A 27877-nucleotide genomic window follows, 5' to 3' on the forward strand; every position below is an offset into this window, starting at 1 on the left:
TTGTCCTTCCATTATTATGTGATAATCATTAAAGTTGATACAAAGCCAAACAGAGCAAAGAAAAATCAGAGAAAAGACTGCTACTCCCTCCCTAACTTATCCGATTGTACTCATGGCACAAAGGAATAAATGAAGGTTTTCATATTCACTTTAACGTTTAAATTCTCGGGGCTTTAAATATGTCTCAAGTTAAGTTATTCAAATCTAGCTCATTTTTTTGTCTATTTAAAAATAGGGACATAGTTCCTTATGGAAAAGTTACCCAGACTTCAGTTCAGGATTGTGGGGGAAGGTTTCAGTATCTTGATTTTCCCTATTTCCAGAATCATCCAAGCTTTCATAGCTCAGAGAGGAAACATAGCAAACGGCATGTTAACTTACTAAACTCTTACTGAGACAGAACAGTAATTCAAACAGCTCCCTCCAGTGCAATTAATTTCTTTCACCTTCACTATCCAACTTACTGGATATTAAAATCCAAAGCAAATCCTGAAAGATTAACAGGAATTGGTATAACAATGGAATTTCAGTAGTTTTTATCTGTAGGTTTCCCTGTGAAGATAGAGGAGCTGCCAAATTATGAATTAAATCAGAAGTAAAGGAATCTTCTGTGATTAAAAGGCACAGAAAAGTAAGAACCTTAAATCTTTTTACTACTGGGAGGAGAAAATGTTTTCACTTTCCTAAAATGCCACCAGTAACCTACTTTTCCTAGGAACAGAAATAGAATAGAATACAATAAACCAGGTTGGAAGAGACCTTCAGGATCATTACGTCCAACCCATCAACCAATCCAACCCACCTAAACAACTAACCCATGGCACCAAGCACCCTATTAAGTCTCCTCCTGAACACCTCCAATGATGGTGACTCCACCACCTCCCCCGGCAGCCCATTCCAATGGGCAATCACTCTCTCTGTATAGAACTTCTTCCTAACATACAGCCTAAACCTCCCCTGGTGCAGCCTGAGACTGTGTCCTCTTGTTCTGGTACTGGCTGCCTGGGAGAAGAGACCAACATCCGCTTGTCTACAACCTCCCTTCAGGTAGTTGTAAATCTTCCTGCATTAGTTTCTGAACATACATTATTTTTCCTTGGTGCTAGCCAAACATCACACATATTCAACCATATGATTTGTAAATAGGGGGTCATAAAGATAAGTGGTTAATTTGAAGGGAAACATAATGATTACAAATGTGAAAGTGGAAAATAAATGTGTGCTGAAGAATATAAGAATTGCCATACTCCAGGTTTTAGGATGTAAGTCTTTATCAGTGTTTCACATTTTGAGGTCTGACAGGTCTACAGGCAGCTACTGTACCGAGTTGCTGAACAAGGACTTGTAACACAAATCCATGTGCCTATTAGAACTTTAGATAAATTCTTTCTACCAGCTAAAGAAATATCTCAAGAAATGTGTGCAGACCTTTAAGAACACTTGTCTCTGCCATGTTCTGAACATGGCAAAGCTTTGATAAAGCTGGATCTATTTCAAAAGACTACTTTTAAGACAAAAAGATCTCTGATGGAAAGAATCTATTTCCACTTGTTCTTTAGTTCACCTAGGTTCTGCTGGGCATTATTCTGTAGAAGGGCATATCTATATATACTCTTCATAAAAGGAAAAATTGTGGTAAGGTATCAGATCTTTATCTTATCATAAAAATATTGCATTGTTGCTAATTTAAAGTATTAACTAATATCTGATTACTTCAGGGTTCATTGCACTGTGAAATCCCTATGTCATGATATAGCTTCATTTGGTCTTCCAACTGAGCTGGTCTGGCAATTTTATTTTGGGAATCATTTCAATGCACCACAGGATTCTTCTTTCAGAGAGGTGTAGAGAGCCAGAAGGTCTCCCCTCATTCTCATTGTCTCTAGGCTGAACATCCCCAGTTCCCTCAGCTGCTCCTCAGATTGAGTAAACTTCTCTGGAATCACCTCTTATTATATACTGGACATGCTCCACAGTACCATTATTTTTATATATATATAGCATAAAAATATTATATATCAGTTATGATGTTCTTACATCACCAAATTAAAAACAGTGATTTCAGGAATTAGGATTATCACTTCCCTGGCTGATTTTATCCTGCTCCCCATCTATATGGTGGAAAACAGACATGGTTTGAAGTTCCATGTTCAAATTATGCATCCACTGGTTTTGATTTTTTTTTACATCTTTGAGATTGTGCACCTTTTAAATTCTGTTTGTGATACTGTATTTAACCCACTATCTGAAATGCTCAGTCACTGACTTTTCATTCCTAGTATTTTCTGCCCATGGTGCAAAGGTGGGCACACAAAGCATTTTTCTGCTCTCTGACAAGGTAACTGACATTTTAAAATCAAAAAACTGATAACATTGTCAAGGTGACCAGCAAATGTTTTGCTCATATGCAGGAAAGACAGACTACCACAGGAGTATTTGTGAATACCACCTAAGAAAGAGCTAAAAGCAGTTGAACCAAAATACTTGCTGGGAATCTGGAGATCTGCAGACCTTTTGAGCAATCAATCATCCCTCTTTCCACACTCCAGTGTGCATTTCTCCTTACCAAGGGACATATTGGTGTAGCTTAAAATAATATGGTAGTTTTTTTCAAAGGAAAGGGAAGATGTCATTTCTGCTGAACAGATTCATAGTTATGCAGATCATGTTAATGATGAGGATTACCTAGTTTGTGGTTTGGGATATAAATTGCTTTCTGTGGGGGTGAGAAAGTCATTCATTTCCTGCACAGAACTGGATTTGTCTAGGCAAACTTGGAGAAGTAAAGAGAGGGGTCAACAGAACTGCCACCTTGAACTTCCAATGGGAGGTTTAGCTTGGATATTAGAACACTGGAAGAGGCTCCCCAGGGAGGTGGTTGAATCCCTATCCCTGAAGTTGTTTAGAAGATGCAGGGGTGTGGTGCTAAGGAACATGGTTTAGCACCAGACTTGGTAGAGCTGGATAATGGTTGGACTTGATGATCTTAAAGGTCTTTTCAAACCAAAACAATGCTATGACACTTTATTGAATGACTGAAAAAGGGAGTAAAAATTCACCACCTTCTGAAACATTTGGCTACACAGCTATCTTGATTAAGTATGATGAATTGGAGTCAATGAAATTACATTAATGTTAAACAATAGTGCTCCACATGTAATATATTACTGACACTTTCTCCAATATTGTTTGCCACAGACTATATGTTTAGATCATGCATACTGGCACTGTCTGAACAATGCAAAATTCCAATATTACCGGGTGACCACAGCATACAAAAGAAACTTGCTGGTCTCTGGTAACCATCCCACAAGATGGATTTTATGCCAGTATTTTTGTGAATCTGTGTCATAGATATATTTCATTGCCCGCATGACAATCCTGTTTTTTCTTTTTCTTTGCCAGTGAAAGTGTAAAAAACAGGACACAAACCATCTGATAACTACTGTGAGGCTTCTGGAATTTTCAGACAGCAAATGTCAAAGGACATTGCCTGTAAACTTGGCAGACATACATGATACAGTTTTGATCAAACTGATAAGCCAGAAATATGATAAAATCTGAATATAATATATTAAATAGAAAAAAAATATTTTCCAAGCCAATTTGATCCAGGTTCATTTACCTGATCAATGATAGGTTAATTACACTTAATAGGATGCTAATAAACAGTAGAATAACAGTCTAGAAAAATCAGAACTTGGAATACAGAGGAACAAACTGGAAACTTCTTATAAGTGCAAAACAAACAGCAATGCTTCCTCTGGTGGCGAGATGGACTACAATGTAGTTAAGCAACAAGTAAACAGGCTATAAACATTACAAATAACCAGGTAAATTAGCATGAGATACTCTGAGTCCGTATTTGTAATCCAAAAGGCAAGAATAAGCCAAATGGTAGTATCCAAAATTAGAGGAAGTGAGAGAGAAGGACATCATGCTGTAGTGGTGGAGATCTATGACTCGAATACTATGCTGCCAGGACAAAAGAAGCTAATTGCCCTGAAGACAGGAGCACAAAGTGGGTACTTGTCGCCCCCTCGAATCCCATTAACGAACAGGGGGAGAGAGGAGAGAAAAGATGAGAGAGATGAGAGAAATAAGAGAGAGATGTGGGCTCTGAAATCATCCCCTATAAATTCCCTTTTTGAAAACTGAACAGTCCAATGGCACATTAGCTATTCAAATCCCACCAATCAGTTCAAAATGTTGTCTGGCAGGCAAAACTGCACATGCCTTCTCATATAGCCTCTGACATGTGCAGTTGCCTCTCTGAAACGTGAGGCACCGGGTCCAGCTTCCACCTCCTCCAGGCAGCCTTAACAGTGCCTACCTATTGGCTTCTCAACCTCAAACCTGGACCCTGCAATGGGGAGGGAGAAGAAAGGGCAGTGGCCAAACAGCTTTAGATGGCTTGTTAATGCCTCTTCTAGGGCAATACAAAATGCATAAGAAACTAAAATAAGAGTATAAAATAAAAGTGTACATGTTTAGTAAATCAGGAAGTTACAAAATAATAGTCTTCAGGGAAAAAAGGGTTTCTAGCAATCAGAATCAGAAATCAAATTTTGTCTTACTGGAAAAGGAAGGAAGAAGCACTAGGATGGGGGTGGGGGTTGGGCTTGTTTTTTAATGATTACATTTATTTTGAAAACAAAAGAGAAAGAAGATAAACCTTTTGAAGCCTGGAGTCTGTGTAATAGAAAGTTAACTTCTCCATACAAACATATACACAGATAGAAAACTCTTATCTTCTGAAAAAAAATCCACAAATCAATGACATTATAAAAAGAAGACAAAATTGGAGAAATTCACACTCTGAATAAAACACTATCTAGATATTACAGGAAGGCTGGAGAGGGAGTTTTTTATAAGAACATGTTGTGATAGGACAAGGGGTAGATTTAGATTAGACATTGGGAAGAAGTTCTTTACTATGAGGGTAGTGAAACACTGAAATGGGCTGCTCAGAGAAGTTGTGGATGCCTCCTCCCTGTAGTGTTTAAGAGGCTGTATGAGGCTTTGAGCAACTTGGTCTAGTATCACAGTATCACAGTATAACTAAGGTTGGAAGAGACCTCGAGGATCATCGAATCCAACCAGTCTCCACAGACCTCATGACTAGACCGTGGCACCAAGTGCCATGTCCAATCTCCTCTTGAACACCTCCAGGGACGGTGACTCTACCACCTCCCTGGGCAGCACATTCCAATGACAAACAACTTGCTCAGTGAAGAACTTTCTCCTCACCTCAAGTCTAAACCTCCCCTGGCGCAGCTTAAGACTGTGTCCCCTTGTTCTGGTGCTGGTTGCCTGGAAGAAGAGACCAACCCCTTCCTGGCCACAACCACCTTTCAGGTAGTTGTAGAGGGCAATGAGGTCTCCCCTGAGCCTCCTCTTCTCCAGGCTAAACAATCCCAGCTCCCTCAGCCTCTCCTCATAGGGCTTGTGCTCAAGGCCTCTCACCAGCCTTGTTGCCCTTCTCTGGACACATTCAAGTGTCTCAATGTCCTTCTTAAACTGAGGGGCCCAGAACTGGACACAGTACTCAAGGTGCGGCCTAACCAATGCAGAGTACAGGGGCACAATGAATTCCCTGCGCCTGCTGGCCACACTATGCCTGCCCATGGAAGGGTGATGGGAACTAGATGGTATTTAAGGTCCCTTCCAACTCAAGCCATTCTATGATTCTGTATTATTTGTCACATATTTCCACTGACCTACAGAGGCACAGCTATAATCTTGGGCTGAGGTACAGAACTTACACCATGTCCTAAAGAGACACATGAAAAACTCAGTTTCCATTTTAACTCTTATTCTATCCACAGAGTATCATAGGATTATTCTCCAGACAGAAGACTCTTTAGCATTAAATACGAGTCTTTTTAAAGGAAAAGAACTTTTTGCTCTCTAAATACACCCAGATGCCTAGCACATAAAGCAATGGAAGTAAATTTAAAAATGCATATTTTGAAATAGATCAGCCAATCAATAAATCTTCCTTGATTTCAATAGGCAAAACCCCTACATTCAATAGATCCTTGTTTTTTCTTCTAATGCCAGTGTGTTCATTATACCCAGACAGCATATGGAAAAGAGTATGTTCTATTGTTCTGATACATATGGAGAATAAATACAAGGCTATCAATTGGTTTTACAGCAGTGTAATTGTTAGCAGAATCTGGCTTCTTGTTTCTAGACATTTTAGTATTCTATCAATACAACAGATAAGACTCTCTGCTATACTTCAGCCGCTATATGATTTTTTTTCATTAGAGTCTTGATGACCTCCTCTTAAAATTAGTCTGCTGATTGATTTGTATTCCACAGGGTGTTCATTACAGCTACCGTTAGTGCACAAAATCCCATGAACATAAAAAATTGCCCTAAAACTGGCAATGACAAGCTTTCATTAGTAGCTATTTTTCACATTTTCACATTCCAGTCAAGCAGGAAGCAATTAAGACAATTTACTGTAGCATGACTGTATATATTTCACCATACCTTCCTGAGAGAAGAGCCATGGGAGACACATATATTACAGTTTTCTTGCAAAGCTTTCTTTTGGTTTTGTACTGTTTTGGAGATGGGATTGATGAGAACATGGTACTTGACTCTCCAGTCTGAGCATCCTCCAAGAGCTTTGCATTTGTGCTGATGTCTTTGCATTACCAGTTTTACCAGACTCACTTATAGCTACTAATCCTGCTTAACAGAAGCAGAAGAAAGTCACTTCTGTCTAAGGTTGTGATAATTGCCTTTGAAGACTCAAGAAGGTACAGTTACAGATGGACTTCCTTGGTATTGGTTTTATTTCACTCACCATTACCTGTCCTCACCAGTCACACTCCTGCAGAGTGCTCTGTTTGGATGTTGCATTCTTTTTATGTGCAGATAAAAAGAATTAGATGAGGCCACAGTTTCACTTCCTTATATTGAACAGAAAAGAGTGGAGAACCTTAGGCAATATACTAAACGTTGTATTAACCATTAGGGTATGCTGTAAAGACTACAGACATTCCAGAGCTATGTTGATTAGTAATTAGCATGAAGCAGATGGGAAATCATGCTGTCTCCCCAGGAAGTTAACACAAACTAGTTACAGTATTTATATATTGTTGAGACTACTCTGATAAAATGTGTTTTAAATAAATAGCAGAACTGGAATTATCTTGACATTTCAATTAAAAATAGGTATAACCAATTATTGAATTGGAAATTAGCTTCAAGTTTATGATGAAAAGAGATACAAAGTTTTCTGTGTTCATAAATGATCATTCTATTTAATTTTCACAATGTGTTTTTAAAGGTATCTCAACTTGAGTGGTACCCTGCTACCATAAATATCACAGCATGTTTTCTTATTCAAAATGTGTATATTCAGAGAATTACAATAAATTCTAAAGGCTAAGGAATTTGGGCTACTTTGTGAAGTTGCTTTGAGATGATCTCACCAAGACAGATATGGATCTCATTTCTTTTTTGTACCAATAGGGTTTCTCTCCCCATCCTCAGACCAGAATAAATTAGGACTAAGTTTCATGAACTGCATGTTATTGTACACAATTATTTCAATTTATCAGATTATTTCAAAGAGAATGATCACAGTGATCCTGAACCTCCAGGGGACACCACCGTATACTATCAATCTACGAAGAAACACTTCGAGGAGAAAAAAAGTGGGTCATCATCTTTTGTTTCCTCCATTGAAGATGAGCACAAGCCCCTGTTCTCTGGGATAGCTGATTACCCATCTGTAACAGAGAAAACTACAGAGGTAGACTTTGAAGAAATGGGTCATGCCACAGAAGACATTCTTATTGACAAAAGAAGCAGTTCTTGTAAAGGTAATGTAGCTGTTGCTGGTTTGTAAAGTTTGAGCAGACATCTTTTTTAATGTGATTATAAAAAATCCTTTTCTGAATGGTTCTGCTGATTGTTTACAAAATGTTTACTTCTGTGTTTCCTGAAAGTTTAACAAGAAAAGAAAAAAAAAAAGAAAAAAGAAAAAAACACACCACATTTTAGATCTAAAATTAATATCTCTCAAGAGGATTGATGTAGTTTAACACCTGGGTTGTGGGACTGGGTTACAGAGTAACCAAAAGTCAATCGCAGGATTTGTTAGTAAACCATCTTGTAACTAAATTGCCTTAGGAAAGTAATATAAACAAACTCTTTTAACAACTGGTACTGGACTTAAGTGAGTGCCCATGAATGAAAGCTGCACTCAAGGCAGTAAAGAATCTCTCAAAGGGTATTTGATATGCCAGGGTTGGGTGACAGTAAAAAATCCATGATGATGAGAGGAAGGCAAACCTATTGATGGTTGCACAGGCCAAAGGAAAGAAGGGAACTAGTTTCATTCCCTCTATTAACAATGCACAGCAAAAATAAAGGGGAAAAAAAGAAATTGTAACAGCTTGAAAGAATGCTATCCTATTTTGCTGTATGTGTTGGGAAAAGAGTGCCATTGCATCACAGAGAACAAGTCCTAACTTCCATAAGTAAAACACAAGAACAAAGATTTGAGCTTTTGTATGACAAATTATGAGAAATTATTAGGCAATCTTAGTTACTTTTACATAGAGTTAGATTACATAATTAAAATTAAATCTAATATACTATCAATTTTCTCAGTGATGGAAAATAAAATTAATGACAAGACCCAGATTAATATGCAATTTAAATATTGCTGAAAGTTCATTGGTAATTGTTTCAGTCCGAAGGGAAGAATTATGTATTTACTGTTTAATGCTGTTTTCCCCAGCAGTTTGTTTCTATTAAGACAATTTAACCATTTAACTATTATTCAATGAAGTTTAGCATTTGGGGATGTAATTTGGAATGTATCTAATGATTAATTGGGCCAAGCAATGTAGTTTTTGCATCTCAAAGTTATGAACACGTGAAATCTCTTCTTCTCAGGTTAAGGCTATATAAATCTGCACCATATAAACTTGTTGCATGTATACTGCAATTTGAAAGCTTACCTTTTGCCTACCAATAGCCAGAAATATGTCCTTGCAGCTATAGCAACATTTTCCAAGGCAACCTATTGCAGATTTTATTTGAGCTAAATTTAGCACATCTAAAGGTTACATATTGTGATTAAGACCACATTCTTTTTTCCACTTTGTAATTTTGCATTTCTGGTAACATGTGTAAAGCTCCTTATCTTTCTTGCAACTTTCACACAAACTTCCAAGGTCAATAAAATCAAATCAGATTTGATTGATATATGTTTTGAACTAAGTTCCTACTCCTGCTATTAACTGGAGATTTACTACAACTTACCATAAAAGTAGCTAGAAACCAAGTGAAATTTTTAAATACACTCTGCTTCTATGTATATATGTTTATAGTCCTCATATGGTATGGTACGTTATAAATCTTGAATACAAATGTGCTTGTAAAAAGCTATTGCAATTCATTACCACTGTGACTGATACATATTTAATTAAGTTTTGTTTTAAGCTTTAGTCATTACTGTCAATGAATGGAAAGACTATTAATAATGTATTCCATAATACGGGTAGAAACTGTGTAAACTTCTCTCTTATAATCCTAAAATGCAGCTTTTAACATTAAAACACCTTTTAAGAAGACCTGACAATTTTTCTGTAGTTGGAAATTTATATATTGTGTGAAAATGCCATTTTTGCTTTCACTCAGTTGTTATTTGGGCTCTAAGACTGAGTCTTGTTCAAGTAAACCTAATTATACATTTACTGAGTCAGTTCTTAGCCCAGGATTTTCCAAGCCCTGTTAAGACCATAGTTAGTTATAAAGTTGTAACTACTGTTGGGCTTTTCCAGGGTTACTCATGTATCTGGAAATACTTTAAAAGTTGCTTAGAATAGTTCAATACCATAGCTTATAATGTATTAACTTGCTTATGGTGTATGAATTAGTTTTATAATTTGAGTGCAAATTAATTGGCTTTGTCATAAATTAAATCTATATTGTAATATTCTACAATACATATTCTGGGTCCCCCCCCCCAAAAAAAGTTGTGATTTCCCTGGTATAATCCATGGCATTGAAAAATGTAAGACTTACGGAATAATTTTTTTTGTGCAAAATACCCAACAACTTATTTTTTACAAGGCATTATAAAGCAGTGAAATGTATAGCCTGTACTTTCTGGTTTTACTCCTGAAATTCACTGCTTAAAAGTCCACTGGATTTGCAACATCCATCACACCCACATCCATAATTTAAATTTTTTTCTCCTGAATTTGTCATGGTCTGCTCCCTTCACTTTGCTGAGAGCTTTCCAAATTCATTGGACACTGTAGATTGTGCCATGTATGCCTGATAAAACCAAATTATATGCTTCTGTAACACCATTTGCCTCTTTCCTTCTGTTGGCTTAAATGGCTGAGAAGCTGAACAGGTTTCTGTGTAGCCAGGATGAAATCTCTTTCCTCTTCTTTCTACTCAGTGCATAAAATCAGTTATAGGTCATGCCACAAGAAATTCAAACACTCTCTACACCTCCAGGAAACCTTCTACCACCTGCTAACCAAAGATCAGATAATGTAGTAAGCACCTTTCTCTGATTAAAAAAAAAAAAGGAGAGAGAGAGGAAAGTCTCTTCCTACACTTTGAGTCATGTAGTGAGAGCTCCCCTTCCTGGTTAAATGTAATTGAAATACAAAATCTGAGCAGGATTTTTTTTTTTTTCCTTTAATTTCTTAGAGCAACGCTGATCAAAGATGTGTTTGAAAAGGGTTAGTTAATAGTGTTTGGACAAACCTCTTACATGTCACCCACGCTGTGGTTTTTTACTCTTTTCTTTGAAATACAGCTCTGGCTGCTATGGTTGCTTAGAAAATGTTCACAAGTGTGAAACTAATGTAACCTCTACTGAGTTATCAGCATGCAGTGCCAAAAGAAGTGTTAGGAGAAGCTCTGAGCTAACCATTCAGGGAATACTGAGGAATGTGGTTTTCATACCCAACTGCTCATACAACTGAGGCTAGCACCTTATAAGCAGCCAAGGATTTTGTCCAGCTATAGGTTGAAGCAGAAGTCTGTAGAACTTTTGCAGTAAGAACTTTTAATACATTCTGTAACTTCTTGTAGTTAAAAAATTACAAATATAGTCCTAATAGGAGTTGTATTAAGCTAGTGTTAAAGTTTTCACACCCTTTTTATCACAGTAGAGGAGGATCTGAGTGGTACTGAGCAATTTTTTGGCTGTTTGTGAAACAGATGTACTCAAAGTAACAAAGGTTTGGGGTGGGAAGGACGGGGTGGGTAGACACAGAAAAAGCACTATTCAATGTGAGAATGTCACCTGTAGGCTCTACAAAGCTCCCAGCAAGATCTTAATTCTGCATCTCATACATGTATGTGCAAATGGCATATCCTATGAGAAATGATTTGAGAACTTTCACCAGTCTGGTGAACAGAAGAAACAGCCTAGAGACTAGAATGTAAACTAATTAATACATTCACAGAGGTGTAAACAAAGCAAATTCACAGCGGAAGTAGACCTAGCTCAAACAAGAAATCCAAGCAAAAGTGAGTGTCTCTGAATTCCTTTTAGGTGGTAAGGAAAGTGTTTGATCACAAGAATTGGGAAGGACAAGAGTGATGGACTTTGGACACAGCAGGTACACAGAGAGAGTAGGAGTCAGCTTTTTCACAAAGGTCTAGAAATAAGTAAATATGGCTTACTCATATGAAGACTAGTTTTAAATATGTATATATTTTATATACAACATATAAGGAGTGTAAGGGTAACTCCATTCAGCAGTATAGCTGAAACTCTGCAGTAAGATCCCAATAATGTTACTGAGATTTTCTTATCTTGAAATAAATTTATGTACTCAATGAAAAGTTTTATGTGCAGTTCAAACAGGAAAAAAAGTAAAATTATTTACCACAAAGCTTCATTTAATATTAAAATTACCTCAAACTAACCCAGCAATGCTGAGTATTTTACTCTAAGGAGTCACAAATTACTAAAGAAAATGGCACCTTTCACCCCACAGTGCTCTAATAGTTTTTGAGATATGATTTACACAATGATGTAAAGTTGGGTGAGATACTAGTGATGCCAAAAGCTACATCACTGAAAATCAATTTCCTTTTTGAAAATAATAACCAGTATCCTTTTTCAAGCAACATGAGCTGCATTAAATGGCCTCTGTCTCAGGGAAGACATACTACACTTCACTAACCTCATTAAGACAAGCAGTGTCAAAATTACTGGTAAGAAAGGCAGCTTGCTGAGGTCTGGCAGCTTTCTCTACAGGGGCATTCCAATGCATCATAATGCATGCTCAGTGCTGTAAATGAAAAGCAAATCCACCAAAAATCTAAACAGGGAATACATTTCAATACAGAAGGATTTTTAGAGAGATCTCTGAAATAGGCAAAGTGATTCCAAGTATATAGATATATAGATATAGATATAGAGGTAGAGGTAGAGGTAGAGATAGAGATAGATAGATAGATAGATAGATAGATAGATAGATAGATAGATAGATAAATAGATAGATAGATAGATATAAAAAATACACACACACACACATATATATACATAATTTAGTGCATTTAGGTTAGGACATATATATTTCTAATTTCAGTAAAAAAAACAATTACTTGAAAAACACCTTGAGAAAATTGGGGGTTCATTGATAAAATAATAGAAATAAAACTAAAGAAAATAAAACGTCACTGGCAGTAGTCTCGTGATGCTAATAAGACAAAGCTGCTTGTTAATCTACAGCTTCAAAATGTTAGCATGGATGTGACCACTTTTACCTTTCCTTAATTGGTATTAAAGAACAAAAAAAGAGTTGTTCAGGCAGTGTACTAATATACCAATTTGACTTTCAAGCTTTTGAGAAACATGAGTAAATGGGATGCCTACAGGAGATCAACCTCCCTACAATAGCATGCATATAAAGCTTTATTTTCACATGTTTTGTTTTTCCAGATATCACTGATAAAAGAAACTGGGAACAGGAGAACATCCAAGAGTACCAGGACTCCCCAGTTCAGTCAGCATTACCTCATGTTTCATGGGGGATCTGTGAAACTGAAAGTGACTTTATATATGGGGAAGTAGAGAATCGATTAGATATACTTCAAGAGCAACTGAACAGGTAAAAACAGAGATATGACCAGAAAAAAAAATATGCTTAAAAAAAATACATAATACAACTGCTATTAATGACACTGCAGGAGGAATGAATTTGCCCAGGAAGTTTCCAAAAGCATTCAGATCTTCAGAACCTTTAAACTACAAAAATAAGCCTGATTGGAATATCACTTTCTTGTATGTATGTATTCCAAGGAGCACAAATATCACTTAAGTTTAGCCTTACAGATACTGGGGAAAATCTATTCTGGGAATGCTGGTACAAAATTTTTAATGACTTTAAGAATATTTGCATTACTAACCTCTAGGTATCCACATCGGCTACTCTGAATTGCCTTGCAGAATAGCCCATCTCCTCAACTGACTGTTTAGGAGACCAGATTTTTTTTAACCAAGAAGCTGTACTGCTACATTTAAATCTTGACTCACTAAGAATTCTGTTTCTAGATACTTACACATCCATTAAATGGCATTTTTCAATATCTTCGATATCTGAAGTAATTTTTCCTTTATGGAGACCCAAAGAAAACCAGCTGACCTTCCTTTAAAATAGCATTGCAGACAAATTCCCTTCTTGATGCTCTAACTTATTTGCAACTGTCTCTGTATTATTACCTGCTGCAACAGAAAACATGCTCTCTTTGTCAGAATCTATTAGTACCTTTGCTTTTCATCCTTCTCTCCTCTGCTCTCTGACACACCATTCTTTGCTGGCAGCTCAGCGGCATAGCCTATAGCATCTTAAAATATGGTTACAGAATTTTGATCCATCCTACACTATAATTTACCATGTAATTTCACTTAATTTTAAATTGCCCTATGCTCAGGTCTGTGGCTTTTTTATATTTTCACTCTGCAGTTCCATTACTTTCAATATTTTTCCATGGCAAATACTATGACACGCACTCAGCCCTAATTATACTTTAGTAGCTCTTCGGTGGCATTCTGTGCTGTGTATTTTAGTAATCACCTTAAAGCCAGGTTTACTGCATATCGCTTCCTTATTCTACCATAAACCAATCAAAACACATTGTTTTTAATTTCTAAATACTATATAGTACGTTAAGAAGATATTTTTAACAGGTAAGCTTAAATTGCTGTAATTTCTAATTGCAGTAAATTCGAGTAATCTAAGGAATTGTAAATGTCATATAATCAAGCAGCTGCATGTTTTCTGTCAACAGTGTGTAGCCTTCCAGTTACTCTTTTTTTTCAGAAATCTTAAGCTCTTGAAACTGGTTATATCTCAAATTTACCCACAGTTTTATCAAATCCTCATGCAAGTTCTAAGTATTTTCCTGAGTGAGAAAATGTAATTGTTGCTGATAAAGATTTCAATTGTCATTAATTTTATTAGTCACTTTATTCTGTAACTCTTGCAATGTTGTTATAAATGTAATAGTGATTTGTGATTTGTGTTAAAAGATATAATTTCAGGGTGTCCTAGGACCAAGGTTGGAGAGGAGCTTTTCATGCTTTCAGGATATTTTGGACCCTGCTGGGTCTTCTATGAATAACAGGCAATAACCTTTCCTCTTTATATCAGATCTGGCCTGCTGTACTAAAAATTATGGTTACTTCTTCCTGAACCTTTCTATGCCAATTTAGAGGCTTGCCATAACATTCCTATTATTAAATGGTCATAGAAAGCTGGAAAGCCACTGTACAAGGAATACATCCTAGTGCTATCTCTGTTTCTTGTCTTTAAGTAATTGGAATTTCATAGGGACTGTAGGCTAAGCATCTAAGGTTCTGTTCATTCATCCCTGGGTGGCATGACATGAACTTGTTTTAAAACTTGGAGAAAGGAGGGAGAAGTTATATATGCAATGATGATGAATAAAGAATACTAGAGGCATTCTTTGAAGCATTAGGAAAATCCAATCAAGTGCTAACAAAGTAAGAATGGAGCAACTTTAGAGTTAATTCAATGCTAATGGCAATCTTTGATGCAAGTCCTCCCTTTATTCACTGTGATGTTAAGGCCCACTTTTAGCAGATGGAAGCTATCTAGCTGGCAGCATGCTTCTACCGCCATCATCCCCTGCATCATGCTTGTGCGAGATCAACAAGCAGCAAAGAAACCAAGGTAGCCAAACAAGAAGACAAGTAAGACACAACTGACTCTTATGTCCAAGTTTTGGCCTTTCTTTGTATGAGCTGATGCCACAAAACCAGCTTCTCCCAATAAAGGAAGAAGCCTCGTTCTAAATATCCTTTGGACAGACCTTTTGGATTCATTTCATAGATGTTTTTATAAAAAAATGACAGAGGCAATGGGCAACTCCATCATGATTGAAAATAATATTGATTTAGCACCTGGTGAAAGCAAAAATCTGCTACCACAGGATCAATTCTGCTGTAGGGAGCCCAAGTCATAACACTCACGACATTAAAGGCTGCTGACAAAGATTTGTTTAGTGTGTCAGAAGATGCGTAGCAATACAGAAGGCTGTATATCTGTATTACGGTCTGTCGTGTCATGTTCTGTAGCCTCCCAGCAGCTGGGGAGGCACAGTAGGCATTACCTATTCCTGAGTTTTTTGTAGATCTTGGCAAGACCATTTGAAAATAATTTCAGTGCTATGAAATTTTAAGTATGAACAACATATAAATTTATGAAAAGGGGAGGGGAAAAAAGAGAGAACTAAATCTGAACATCAGCAATGTTGATACTATGAGACCTGAATAAGTCTGCATACATTTTTACAGTAAGGAGACTTGGGCTTTTGTTTGTTTGGGTTTTTTTAATGATATTGAAAATATGGTTCATTTTCTAACTGTGGAAAAACACAAATGTGGTTTTCTGCTTATTTCAGTGCATTGTATTAGCATTAGGAATGTCAGAATTAATAGTGGGATGCATCAGAAACTGTCACATCCTCAGCCAGTGCAAATCAATGTAGTTACAATGAAGAAAGAACATTTATTCCAGTTAATTTCAACCAAAGGCCTGGTCCCCCCATGTTACTTTTTGTTTGCAACATAAGGGACAGTAGTGAAATCATTCTTAATGCAGCAAAAAGACCAAGGGCAGGCATGCAGATATCTTTGGAAGGGCTCAGTACTCCCTCTTCTGTTCTTTCCTGTTTAAGACATGGGCATGACATAACAAGCAATAGTTTTTTTAATAAGATGCAGGTCCCTCTTGATTGCATCTGTAATTAATCTGCTAAAAAATACCCATTTCTGACCATGAGTTCACTGATTTTGTGTAATTCTCTAGGCTTGAATCCCAAATGACTGCTGACATCCAAACCATCCTTCAGCTTCTGCAAAGGCAGTCAACACTCATTCCACCTGCCTATAGCATGGTGACTGCAGGTGCAGAGTATCAACAGCCAGCAATCCAGGTGATGAAAAAGCTCCAACCTGCAGCATCAATAAAAACAGACAAAAGTTTCAGTCCTTCATCTCAGGTATGTACATGTCCAGTAAGATCAAAAGAGATTTGCTAATCTTTTTAGCTTCTGATGGTAGAAAGGTATACAAGTCTAAGTTCTTATTCATTAGTTTAAGGAATATAGTTTTATTGTTTTGATGTAGCACCTCCACAGCGGATTTAGATACCATAGTTTCAGAGGCCACATCATCCATGCAGGTTGGACAGACACAAATAATAATTTTATAATCAGACTGAATTACTTCATTATCATGCTCTTCACAGAAGTTAGCAGAAATCACAAATACTAGACACAGTTATAACCACAAACATTTTCCAAGCATAATGCCTGCCTGCATTGATACATATGCCTTAGATTCCATTTATGAAGTCCTGACAGGCACCATGACTTATGTTTTCATGAAGACATAGGCCAAAAAAGTCCAGCTGATGCAGCACAATGGTTATACACATAGGAAAGTGGAAGGGACTAAAACCATTCTTATGTCCAGTTCCTTGCTCCTGCTGGAGCTATGAAGACACAGACATTCCCTATGCATTTACCACTTCGGTTGTGTCAGGTAAAATTGGATGATTTTCCAAATTTGTTTGGGATTTCTGAAGTTTAATAGCTTGGGCATATAATTTCCAAACAGTTGCACTTGATGATCTTGGGTAACACTTCTATGTTTCTCTGATTCTATGTAGCATAAAATTAGTAAATTAAGCATGCTTGGCTGTGTCATATTCCTTATGCATATGCTGGAACACATGTAGTCACAGAACATTCACCACATCCAGAAGGCATCATAAAGATTATCAGGGCACCAAATGTGCAGTAGTAGTTGTTTGCAGTAGTTTTTGTGCACATACCTGCACAAAACATCACAGAATCATAGAGTGTTAGGGGTTGGAAAGGACCTCAAAAGATCATCTAGTCCAACCTCTCTGCCACAGCAGGACCTACTAGAGAAGGATCACCTCAAGTAGGTCACACATGAACACATCCATGAGGGTTTTGAATGTCTCCAGAAAAAAAAGAGACTCCACAACATCTCTAGGCAGCCCATTCCAGTGTTCTGTCTCCCTAACAGTGAAAAAACTTTTCCTTATGTTGGACACCTTCTGCAAATATGATCAGGCACACTGCACACCTCATATAAATTCCAAGTTTAGAAGTGAAGAACTGAGAGCTGAGACTGGAATCCAAACAGTCATAGTGTTCAGAATGATGCAATTCCAGAGTTATGTTCTGAAACAAAAGCACAAATTCTAGAATGTTGAAATCCATACTCTTAGATCAGGTCTCAACCATACTCAGTCCTTCAGAAAGGGCTGTTTCTATGCATATCTTGATGTCATATAAGGAAGTCTGAGGAGGGGACAAGATATCCAGGCTTCTACATTTAATCAACAGAATTGCATTCGATTGCATTAAATCAAATAATGTACCATGTAAAAATATTTCAGCACACGGCTTAATTTTCAAACATAGCTTTCCAGCAACCATCTCAATGTACTAATTTTGAGCAGAACAAGAGCCTGGAAGATGCCAATTTAATTACTAACATATTTCTTCTCCTTTTCAGTGTCCTGAATTTCTAGACCTTGAAAAATCGAAACTTAAATCCAAAGAATCCCTCTCAAGTGGAGTGCATCTTAACACAGCCTCAGAAGACAACCTGGCTTCTTTTTTAGATCAAGAACATGACCAGCCTGTAGCATGTCCCCCACAACACTGTAAAACTTATCTCCAGCCAGTTAGGCACCCTTCCTTGCCAGAATCTCCACTAAGCACTGTAGAAATCTTGAGTCTTCATAGGCATGTTTCTGATCCTGGTCTTCCAGGGAAATAATACTTTTATACTATTACTTCACATAAAAATGTAAGTGCTTTTAATGGCTGCTTTTCTTTTTCTTTTTTTTTTTTTTTTAATCCTCTATACTTGACTCAGGGGCTACAAGGAATATACCATTATATGCAAAAGTACTGTATATTTTCCTAAATCTGAAGCTTGTAAGGTAAAGCTGAGCATTTCTGATGTAAATATATATATATATATATATATAGACAGACACACACACTAATTCTATGTTCCAAATGTAAAACTGCCAGCATTCTCAAGGCACCTTATTTATTTTATTTATTTTTTTTTTTTAAATAACAGGCATGTTCTGAAATAACAGTTTACATTGCATGGAGATTACCATTTACTGCTATCATGGAAACAGTATTTTATTGTGAATATGTCTTCAAACCAAATAACAGACCAATAACAATAATTCACACAGAAAACTCTCTTGCCTGACCAAGCTAAAATTCAAGCAAAACGTTCTTCTAGCTCACTTTTGAAAAAGTATTTATTTTTCTCTTTGTGAGCTTTTTACAATTAATGACAATTATTCTGAATCTAGAGAAAGAATAAGATAAGCAATTCTTCTGGCTTTGGAACACTTAGGGCAGAGGAACCGGCCTCCTTACAAACCAGTTAGAAGTAGGGATGTATTTTAACAGACGGGGAAACTCTGCCTCATGCTGGGAAATACCACCACAGGTTGCATCAATAAAACTGAATTAATTGAATAATTTGCTTAGAAGACTTTAAATAACAATAAAATAAAAAAGAATCGACATAGAAATTAGCTTTCACAAACAGACAGCTACTCTTCATTCGTCACACAAACATAATCAAACACAGTAAACAAGTCTAATTTTTATGTAATACAGAAGACCACGTTCCTTTTGTTCAATACAAATTGGTATCAATCTGTTCAATTAAAAACTACTTGACACATTTGTGTTTTCTAATTATTAGGGTTTTTACTGATTGATCCCTCTACAATGATCCTAGATAGGATATATGTATATGTGGACACACGCCACACACACATTCCTGTATGTGTGAATGTGTGTATTTTATATATGTACATACGTGTGTATATATTTATATACACATAGACACAAGTGTGTGTATATACCTACACTTACATGTAGGAGTATAGATATAGATATATATATATATGTATATATGTAAAATCACTTTCAGGAAAAATTGTAAACTTTCTTATTACAAAATGAGTAAGATTAGCTTGTGTCCAAAGCTGACTACATTAGAATAAAATGATTTAAGGTCTGTAGGCTTTAAATACAGTATGTACTGTATATGCATAATGCTTTGTGAATACTTAGATTTAATTTTATTAAAATATTATTCTGCCTCAAATGTTGTGTTTATTTTAGAAGGAAATGACCTTTTTAGTACTGTTTTAAAATATTTTAAAACGTTCACATGATTTTTTAATCTTAAAGCTTTAATGTGAAATACCTCTAAGAAAAGAACTGCTTTCAGAAAAGGATGCAACCCACTTACTGGGGGAACAGTTCAATTTTAACTAAAACCAAATTAATCTCTCTGTTATAAACCAGTGCAATGCAATAAATAGTGCTTGACCCTCACATTAGTAGATACACACATTGCATGTTGCAGTCGGAATACTATCTAACACATTTAGTCATACACAGCTAGTAGATAAACCCAAGGTGGCTAAATCTCATTTAAAATTAGTGAGTGTTGAGCTACTGAGCAAGACTCTGCTTTACCTTTGCATATAAAGATACAAAAATTGATTAACTGAAGAGCTTCATAAGTGAATAAAGAAGCCAACACTTCCCACACAAGATCAAATTTTCTTCTGCCTCATGCTACTGTTGACTGTTGAAAGGTCCAAATGCTACAATGTGCTGACTGTTCTTAATCTACCACTAAGAGGAGGCCTGCACTGCTTAGTACCTTGCAGGATCACACCCCGGATGACAGCATCATTGGGCCAGTCAGAATCTCTGACTGACTATACTCCATGGAAACAGAAGTGCTAAATAACAAATTGAAATAGCTTCTGCTTTTCTTTTATTAATAATTTTTAATAGCATGCATTACCAACTTCTGCTCTATCTCGGTCTAGTAACTAATATTAATGTCCGTTACAATAAACAAGCTGGCACATTTTCTAAAAAAGTATTTGTGCTTATGCTCCCCTTGAAACAGTCTGATTTGAGTTAAAAATAAAATTAGCAACACCAGCATAATGCATGAGCCTTGCTTTACAAAATGCATTTACCCAATTTCATCACTTGGTATTTCACATTAATGCAGACTGAGCCAAACAAGTGGACTGGGGAAGGACTATTGGGGAAAAAAGACAGCAATTTTAATTAGTCCATAGTGGAGGAAAACCTCTATCCCTTACTCCCCTTCCTCAGTCAGAAATACTTTCTTCCTTCACTTCTTTGTATTTATCAGGAAGAAAAATCTCCAATGGGGGCAACTAGGGAAGACTTTGCAAAGTTATGAAGATTATAAACTCCTTAGACATGCTCCCACTCTGTTCATTCAGTAAACAGATTCTCTGGTTGCATCACAGCTGCTGCCCATGGATGGACCTTTTCCTGATGCAGGTTGTGTCCTAGCAATCATCTCTCTTGTGAGCACAGGTCACTCACAAGAGCTTCTGCGTGACTCACCAATATGAGTAACATGCAAGAAGTAGAAAAGCATTATGTGGCCTCTGGCTGCCTGCTTAGGTGAAGCAACCTGAGATTTGTCCACAGATGATGTATGTCCTCCTGTTTGAGAGCTGCTGACCTATGCTGGGCACAAACAGAATTGCAGGAGACAGCAATAGCAGCACTGCAAAAGGCACAATTCCTCGATTGTAAGTTGTACGTTACACACCTGCAGATAAGAAGCTTTGATATTTCTATACTCTCCCATTAAATATTTTGACAGTGTAAACACTAGTATTTAAGGTTGGTCTTTTTATACATTGGCTTAAATCAGAGACAAAATCATTCCAATGGAGCCAGCAATGCAAACCAACATCAAAGTTTTAATGAAAACGCTGATAAACTATAAAACTGATTATGACGTTTTTCATCATGTTGGGAATCTAGGTCAAGTAGGCACCTCCTCTCCATTCACCTACAGGCCCTTCCTGTATTTACATACAGAATTTTTGTGGCTTCAATAACATATCAGCATTTTCAGAATCACTGAGATAATACAGCTATTTATTTTATTAAAGAAAACCTATAATTTTTCTCCACAAAAACTTTTGCACAGACTCCTCAAATGCACCAAAGGTGATATATTCCAAGCCAGCTGTACCAAGAAATAATGCAGAGCAGTTTGTAATCCATTGGTACACTGTCAACTTCAAATACTTAACAGAATCTCAGAATGCCAGGTTGGAAGGGACCCCAAGGATCATCTGGCCTGATCTTTTTAAGCAATATTACAGTTTAAATGAGATGGCCCAGCACACCATCAAGCTGAGTCTGTTCAGTGTCAGGGAATCCACTACTTCCCTTGAGAGATTATTCCAAAGTACTGATGTCTCCTGAGAAGCTTGTTACTGAACCCCATTATCCTAGCCTCACCTTCAAAATGAACACCAAAATTTGCATGAAAATACTGGTAAACTGTAAAACTGATTCAGGCTGGAGACAGACATGGTATGCAGCCATTGGTATATTTTCAAAAGATGTTCAGACATGGAATTAACTTTTAAGTCACTACTTACTTACAGAAGGTCCTTTAATACTCTGAATGTAAATTTCCTTTTTATTTTGGCTATGTACTTATACCACACAGCAGTCCCAGTGTTATTTATATACTGCATCTACTCTATACATTGTTTTTTTCCTAGACTTGAAAAATAATGTATTCGAAGTGAAACAGCAAATAGCATAATGGGGGGGGGGGGGGGGGGGGGGGGGGCGCGGAACAACAAACCAAGATCCACAGAACAGAACACATATGAAAATCAAGGCAACACTGAGTTTTATCCATGATGCTAAAGGAGCATGTCCCAGAGTTTGTAATTGCATGAAGGCATCACAATGGCAAGCTTACTTTTTCTCGCTGCACCTCTATGTACAAATAGTAGATAGAACTGCATTATTAATGAAGAAACATTTTTCTGCATCTAGATATTTGGGGTTTTTTTAAATGCCCAATGGGAAGTTCTTTGATTATTAATGAATGTAGAATATGGCTATTCTCTTTGGAATGGAAATTAGATGGTTCAAATTAAAGCCTCCCTCAGGAGGCATTTGCCCCTTCTATGCATTATTTACATTCTCTATACTGATACTTTCTGATATTGTAAAGTTGGAAATACAAAGAATGTTTTGAAAACTTAGTCTAGATAAATACTTAACTACAGTGAGCTGTAGCAAGTCCTGTTTGTGTAACAGGTTTTGTATAATCTAGTTAATATAAGTTATTACTTTGCTTTCAGAAAAGATCTCCTGGAAAATTGTTTGCTATAGAAATAAAAGTACTTGTATACTGCACAGACATTCAATATTTTATATCATCATGAAAACTAAATATGCATCAATAAATGTAAAGCACTTATTTCAGTCATAACCAATATGATGTGAACGTTTGTGACTGACTTGAATTTAGTTGCTCTAATGCAAACACCATTAACAGGGTTCCCAGAATGATATATTTCTATATCAAAACCACTGAGCAAAATAAAATTTTAATTATATTTAACACCAAGGGAACAAATGTAAAAGAACAGGATTACACAGGACAGTGTGATCACTGGCTGGAAGCACACAGAACAGAAATACAAAATTTGTCATTTTTAGACAATCCTGTGCACACAGTTATCTCCTTGTGCCATATTAACATCTATCCCTGAAGTAAAACTGGAAGTTATACCCATGTCTACTCCCTCTAACTTCACCAACTGAGGAATTAATCTGGATAAAGCAGCTCACAATTGCTTTCCATTGAGGTCCAAATTTTCACCAAACACTTTCAGCAAAAGTGCTGTTTAAATATCTATCTTCATAGTCAGACACTTTCATTGCTTGAATAATTTTCTTTTTGAGAGCTGAATAGCTGTTGGAAACTTTTGAGGTAAAATGAGCTGTTAAAACAAACCAACCAACACCAAACAAAACCAAAACCCAAACAGTTCAAACAAACAAACAAACAAAACCCCAGTACGTTCCCAGATCTCCCTGGGGGAAAGCTTTAGGTGGGATTAAAAAAATACAATCAGTTGAAGACCATTCTAACTGTATTGAAGTAGTATCACCTGAACTTGCCTCACAACAACAACAACAACAAGCCACTGTATTGCAACATGGTCAAGCAAAATAAAGTTTTAACTAGAACATCTTGGGTTTTTAATGGAATCCACTTCTCTTGTTTCTCCAAACCAGCAGAGCTTTCAGAGTATGCTACTACTAATGGAAAAAATGCATACAGCATTTAGGGTATCTGATGCTTTACTTGTGTAAGCAAGCTACCCTACCCATTTATAAGACACAGCTTATTATGTATGGACATAGGCTTTTCCTTTTTATTAAGCTCTTGAGCTTAAGACAGAAATTTGTCTGGAGTTAGACATGCACAGACAAAACCAAAAAGGCATGCTTCTAAATATAGTAAAATGCAAAAAATACTTCTTGCTATGCATCATGCACTTATAAAGTATTTGTTCAAAGCACAGTCTTAATCAAGCAAGAAGGTTAAGAACTGCACAATAGCTCCCATTCACAGCAGTTCCTCCAAACATGAACTTTGACAAGTTGGACTTTTCCTCCAACAGTTCAGATTGTGGGGTGTCATGGTGCACTGAAAGAACCTGAAGAGGACATAACAGGTAAGAGATTGGAGATTTTGGAAATGTGACAAGTACAATGACACTAACCAATCAGTGAGATTCCAAAGGAATGGCCTGCTTACATCCTGACAGATGGAGGGACCCACAAGTTTAAATCTCAGAAATAACTTATGTACTAGATGAAAAGCATTCACAAAATTGCATGAAGAGATGGTCAAGGCTGTTTCTGCTTTTGGATTGTTAGCAACAAAACTGAATCCTCAATCTTATTTCATACAATCAGTTACAGCATGTCCAAAAATCATTTACTCAGCTGAACACAGTGCAGTTTGTTGCTTACATTCTACTGAGAACCTCCACATTCCACTGTGGCAATCCAGCAATAACCTCCCATAACAATGAAGTATTATACCACTAACAAGCAGGGATATTCACAGTAATAATCTGCAGTAGAATAGAAGACTAGGGAATATCAATACATAATTATGCTTTCACTATTAAGATGTAAAATGAATTACATGCTAATGCTAAGACAAATACCAGGGGAGGTTTAGATTGGATATTAGGAAAAATTTCTTTGTAGAAAGAGTAGCCAAGCATTCGAATAGGCTGCTGAGGGAGGCAGTGGAGTCATCACCCCTGGAGGTGTTAGGTCAACAGTTAGACTCACTGATCTTAAAAGTGTTTTCCAACTGAAATCAAATCCATTATTTTTACATATATATTTTGATTATTTTGTTACAGCTGCATGCATTATGTTCAGGTCTGTGGTGACAAGTTGGACTCGATGATCTTTGAGGTCTCTTCCAACCTTAGTGATACTGAATACTGAATACTGAACACATCTTCAGGAACGACAACCATATAATTATTCATTTGAGTAATTGTGAAAGTGTAATGGAAGCTCTGATTTCCAATTCATATACTGCTGGTGGTCAGCTGGGTGCGTAGCAGATTCACTAGAGGCATGCCATAAAAACATGAGTTGAGTTATATAGAAGTCAAACATACATATTCATAAATATCTCCACAAATCCCTTTACATTTCCCAAGCATGCTCCCACACCCCTCCCCAGTCCCAGCCCCACCTGTTGTTGCTGCGGTCATCAGGGCTGGGATAATAGTTGTACTCTTGACCCGGTCACTCTAGGCCAGTCTCCAACAACTCGATGCTTCACTCCCCCCCTCCATTTCTCTCCCAGTACACATCCTACACAACACAGACTACAACCAGCTGATCAGTTTAAGAATTGAACCCCGTGGTCCCCAGCAATGCCCAGCACCCACCTTCCCCTTGCGAAACCCAAATGTAAAAATTTCTCACAGTATCAAAGTTGTAGCATTTTCTAATGTAGAATTTACATGCAAATTCCATAAACTATGAGACCTTTCTTTTCAGTACTTTGTTACTCACCAAGTGCAGCAATATGAAGCAGAAATAGAAGCACTGAGGTTCAGAGCCTATGCAATTTAAAATACAAAGAGGAAAAAATAAGCCACTCTAATTCAAAAAGAGTCACTCACGTGTAAGTGGAGAGTTATATTTTCCTAGCCCAGTTCCATATGTAGTACAGAAAAAAGTTAATCGGAATCCTAGTCTCTAAAGTTTTGCAGCTGAAGGTTGCATACAGAATTACAGCACTAACATGGATCATAAAGTACAGCTAATCTAAAGAAGAAACACTGTTTCAAAATAGCAGTGAGAATCTGAACATCTGAACATGAACTGTCAACATATTTTGATTAATTTTATCTTACTAAACAGCAACATATCTATCAAATCTATAGTACCACAAACTCTGCTATCAACCATAATTGCAATTATTAGTGGAAACTGTACATTTTACCTGAAGAGGAATTATTATCACTGGGAACATTATGCTAAGGTATTTCTAGTGAAGGGGGAAAAGCATAAAACTGTGAAAAATTGTTTTATTTGGCTTTTGCCAGGGGGAGGTGGGTGCTGGGCATTGCTGGGGACCACGGCATTTGATCCTTAAGCTGATTGGCTGCTTGTAGTCTGTGTTGTGTAGGATGTGTATTGGGAGAGAAATGGAGGGGGAGAGTGAGGAATCATGGTGTCAGAGACCAGGGATCAAGAGTGCAACTATTATCCCAGCCCTGATGACCACAGCCAACAACAGGCAGGACTGGGACTGGGACTGGGACTGGGACTGGGACTGGGACTGGGACTGGGACTGGGGAGGGGGGTGGGATGATGCCTGGGAAATGTAAAGGGATTTGTGGAGATATTTATGAATATGTATGTTTGACAGCTATATAAGCTCAACTTGTGTTGTTACGGCATGCCTCTAGCAAATCTGGTATACAACCAGCACTGTTTGCCTTTATTTTACAATAAACTGTATTTAAAATTTAGTAATGAGCTCATTTCTCATAAAACAAAGCTTTAGAATAGAATAGAATAGAATAGACCAGGTTGGAAGAGACCTTCAAGATTACCGTGTCCAACCTATCAACCAATCCAACCCACCTAAACAACTAAACCATGGCACCAAGCACCCCATCAAGTCTCCTCCTGAACACCTCCAATGATGGTGACTCCACCACCTCCCCAGGCAGCCCATTCCAATGGGAAATCACTCTCTCTGTATAGAACTTCTTCCTAACATCCAACCTAAACCTCCCCTGGTGCAGCCTGAGACTGTGTCCTCTTGTTCTGGTACTGGCTGCCTGGGAGAAGAGACCAACATCTGCCTGTCTACAACCTCCCTTCAGGTAGTTGTAGAGAGCAATAAGGTCACCCCTGAGTCTCCTCCTCTCCAAGCTAAGCAACCCCATCTCCCTCAGCCTCTCCTCATAGGGCTTGTGTTCCAAACCCCTCACCAACTTCGTTGCCCTTCTCTGGACACGCTCCAGCAAGTCAACCTCCTTCCTAAACTGAGGGGCCCAGAAATGGACACAGTACACGAGGTGCAGCCTAACCAGTGCAGTGTACAGGGGCAGAATGACCTCCCTGCTCCTGCTGGCCACACTGTTCTTGATGCAAAACACAGGCTTGCTTTCACCATTGATTATATAGTTATACAATTTTTATTATCTTACCAGTCCAGCAGTATCACTGAAGTATATCAACATGGGGGCAGCAGCAGCAGAGTAAGTACCAGCATACACAGAACATCCAGAGTGTGCACAATAAGGCATATCTGAAACTGCTCCTGGCATTGTTGTCACTGGCTTTCCAGTCATCTATACTTGCAATACTTTGGGAGGGGGGAAAAAAATAATTTAAAAAACAAACAAACACAAACCCCAGTATCTTCACCTTGATAGCCTGAAATAATTTTAATTTACAATGAAAATGTACCTTATGCATGATTAAGAAATACCTGTTGTACTGTTTATTTTGCAAAATACATCAGTTTCAGACTCAGTCCTACTACTGGATTTATTTTCTTAAATGACCTCCATTTAAAGGCATTTTGACAACACTTGGTGATAAACAGAACAGTAGAACTGCAGAAGCATTTGCATTGTACTGCTAGGTTTTGGTTTACTTTGGAGTCATGAGGGTGGGTGTGGTTTTGTTTACAAACAGATAGCTTGTGGACATTAGTGATGTTTGCAAGACACTGTAGTCATTTTAGACACTGTTATTTGAAATTTTTTTTAATGCAGTTGCTGGGTCACATACAATTTGAAGTGGCTTCCAGTATTTGAGAACTACAATTTTATGAGCAGCTTATATATTTTACTGTGCTAATACG

At 37.2% G+C, this 27877-nt stretch overlaps 1 protein-coding gene across 4 annotated transcripts in view; it reads left to right on the top strand.

Annotated features, from left to right (window-relative positions):
* KCNH7 (potassium voltage-gated channel subfamily H member 7) overlaps window positions 1-19206 on the top strand; it is a 217173-nt gene extending 197967 nt beyond the window's left edge. For all 4 annotated transcript variants that reach the window (XM_054175088.1, XM_054175105.1, XM_054175096.1 and 1 more), the window contains 4 exons: window positions 7584-7847; window positions 12956-13124; window positions 16347-16539; window positions 18092-19206. In XM_054175088.1, the coding sequence (XP_054031063.1) occupies window positions 7584-7847; window positions 12956-13124; window positions 16347-16539; window positions 18092-18358 (893 nt within the window). In that variant the 3' untranslated portion in view covers window positions 18359-19206. The remainder of the gene's footprint in view (window positions 1-7583; window positions 7848-12955; window positions 13125-16346; window positions 16540-18091) is intronic.
* Window positions 19207-27877: the final 8671 nt, after the last annotated feature.

The sequence above is a fragment of the Dryobates pubescens genome, chromosome 2, assembly GCF_014839835.1.
Source record: "Dryobates pubescens isolate bDryPub1 chromosome 2, bDryPub1.pri, whole genome shotgun sequence".
Taxonomy (NCBI): domain Eukaryota; kingdom Metazoa; phylum Chordata; class Aves; order Piciformes; family Picidae; genus Dryobates; species Dryobates pubescens.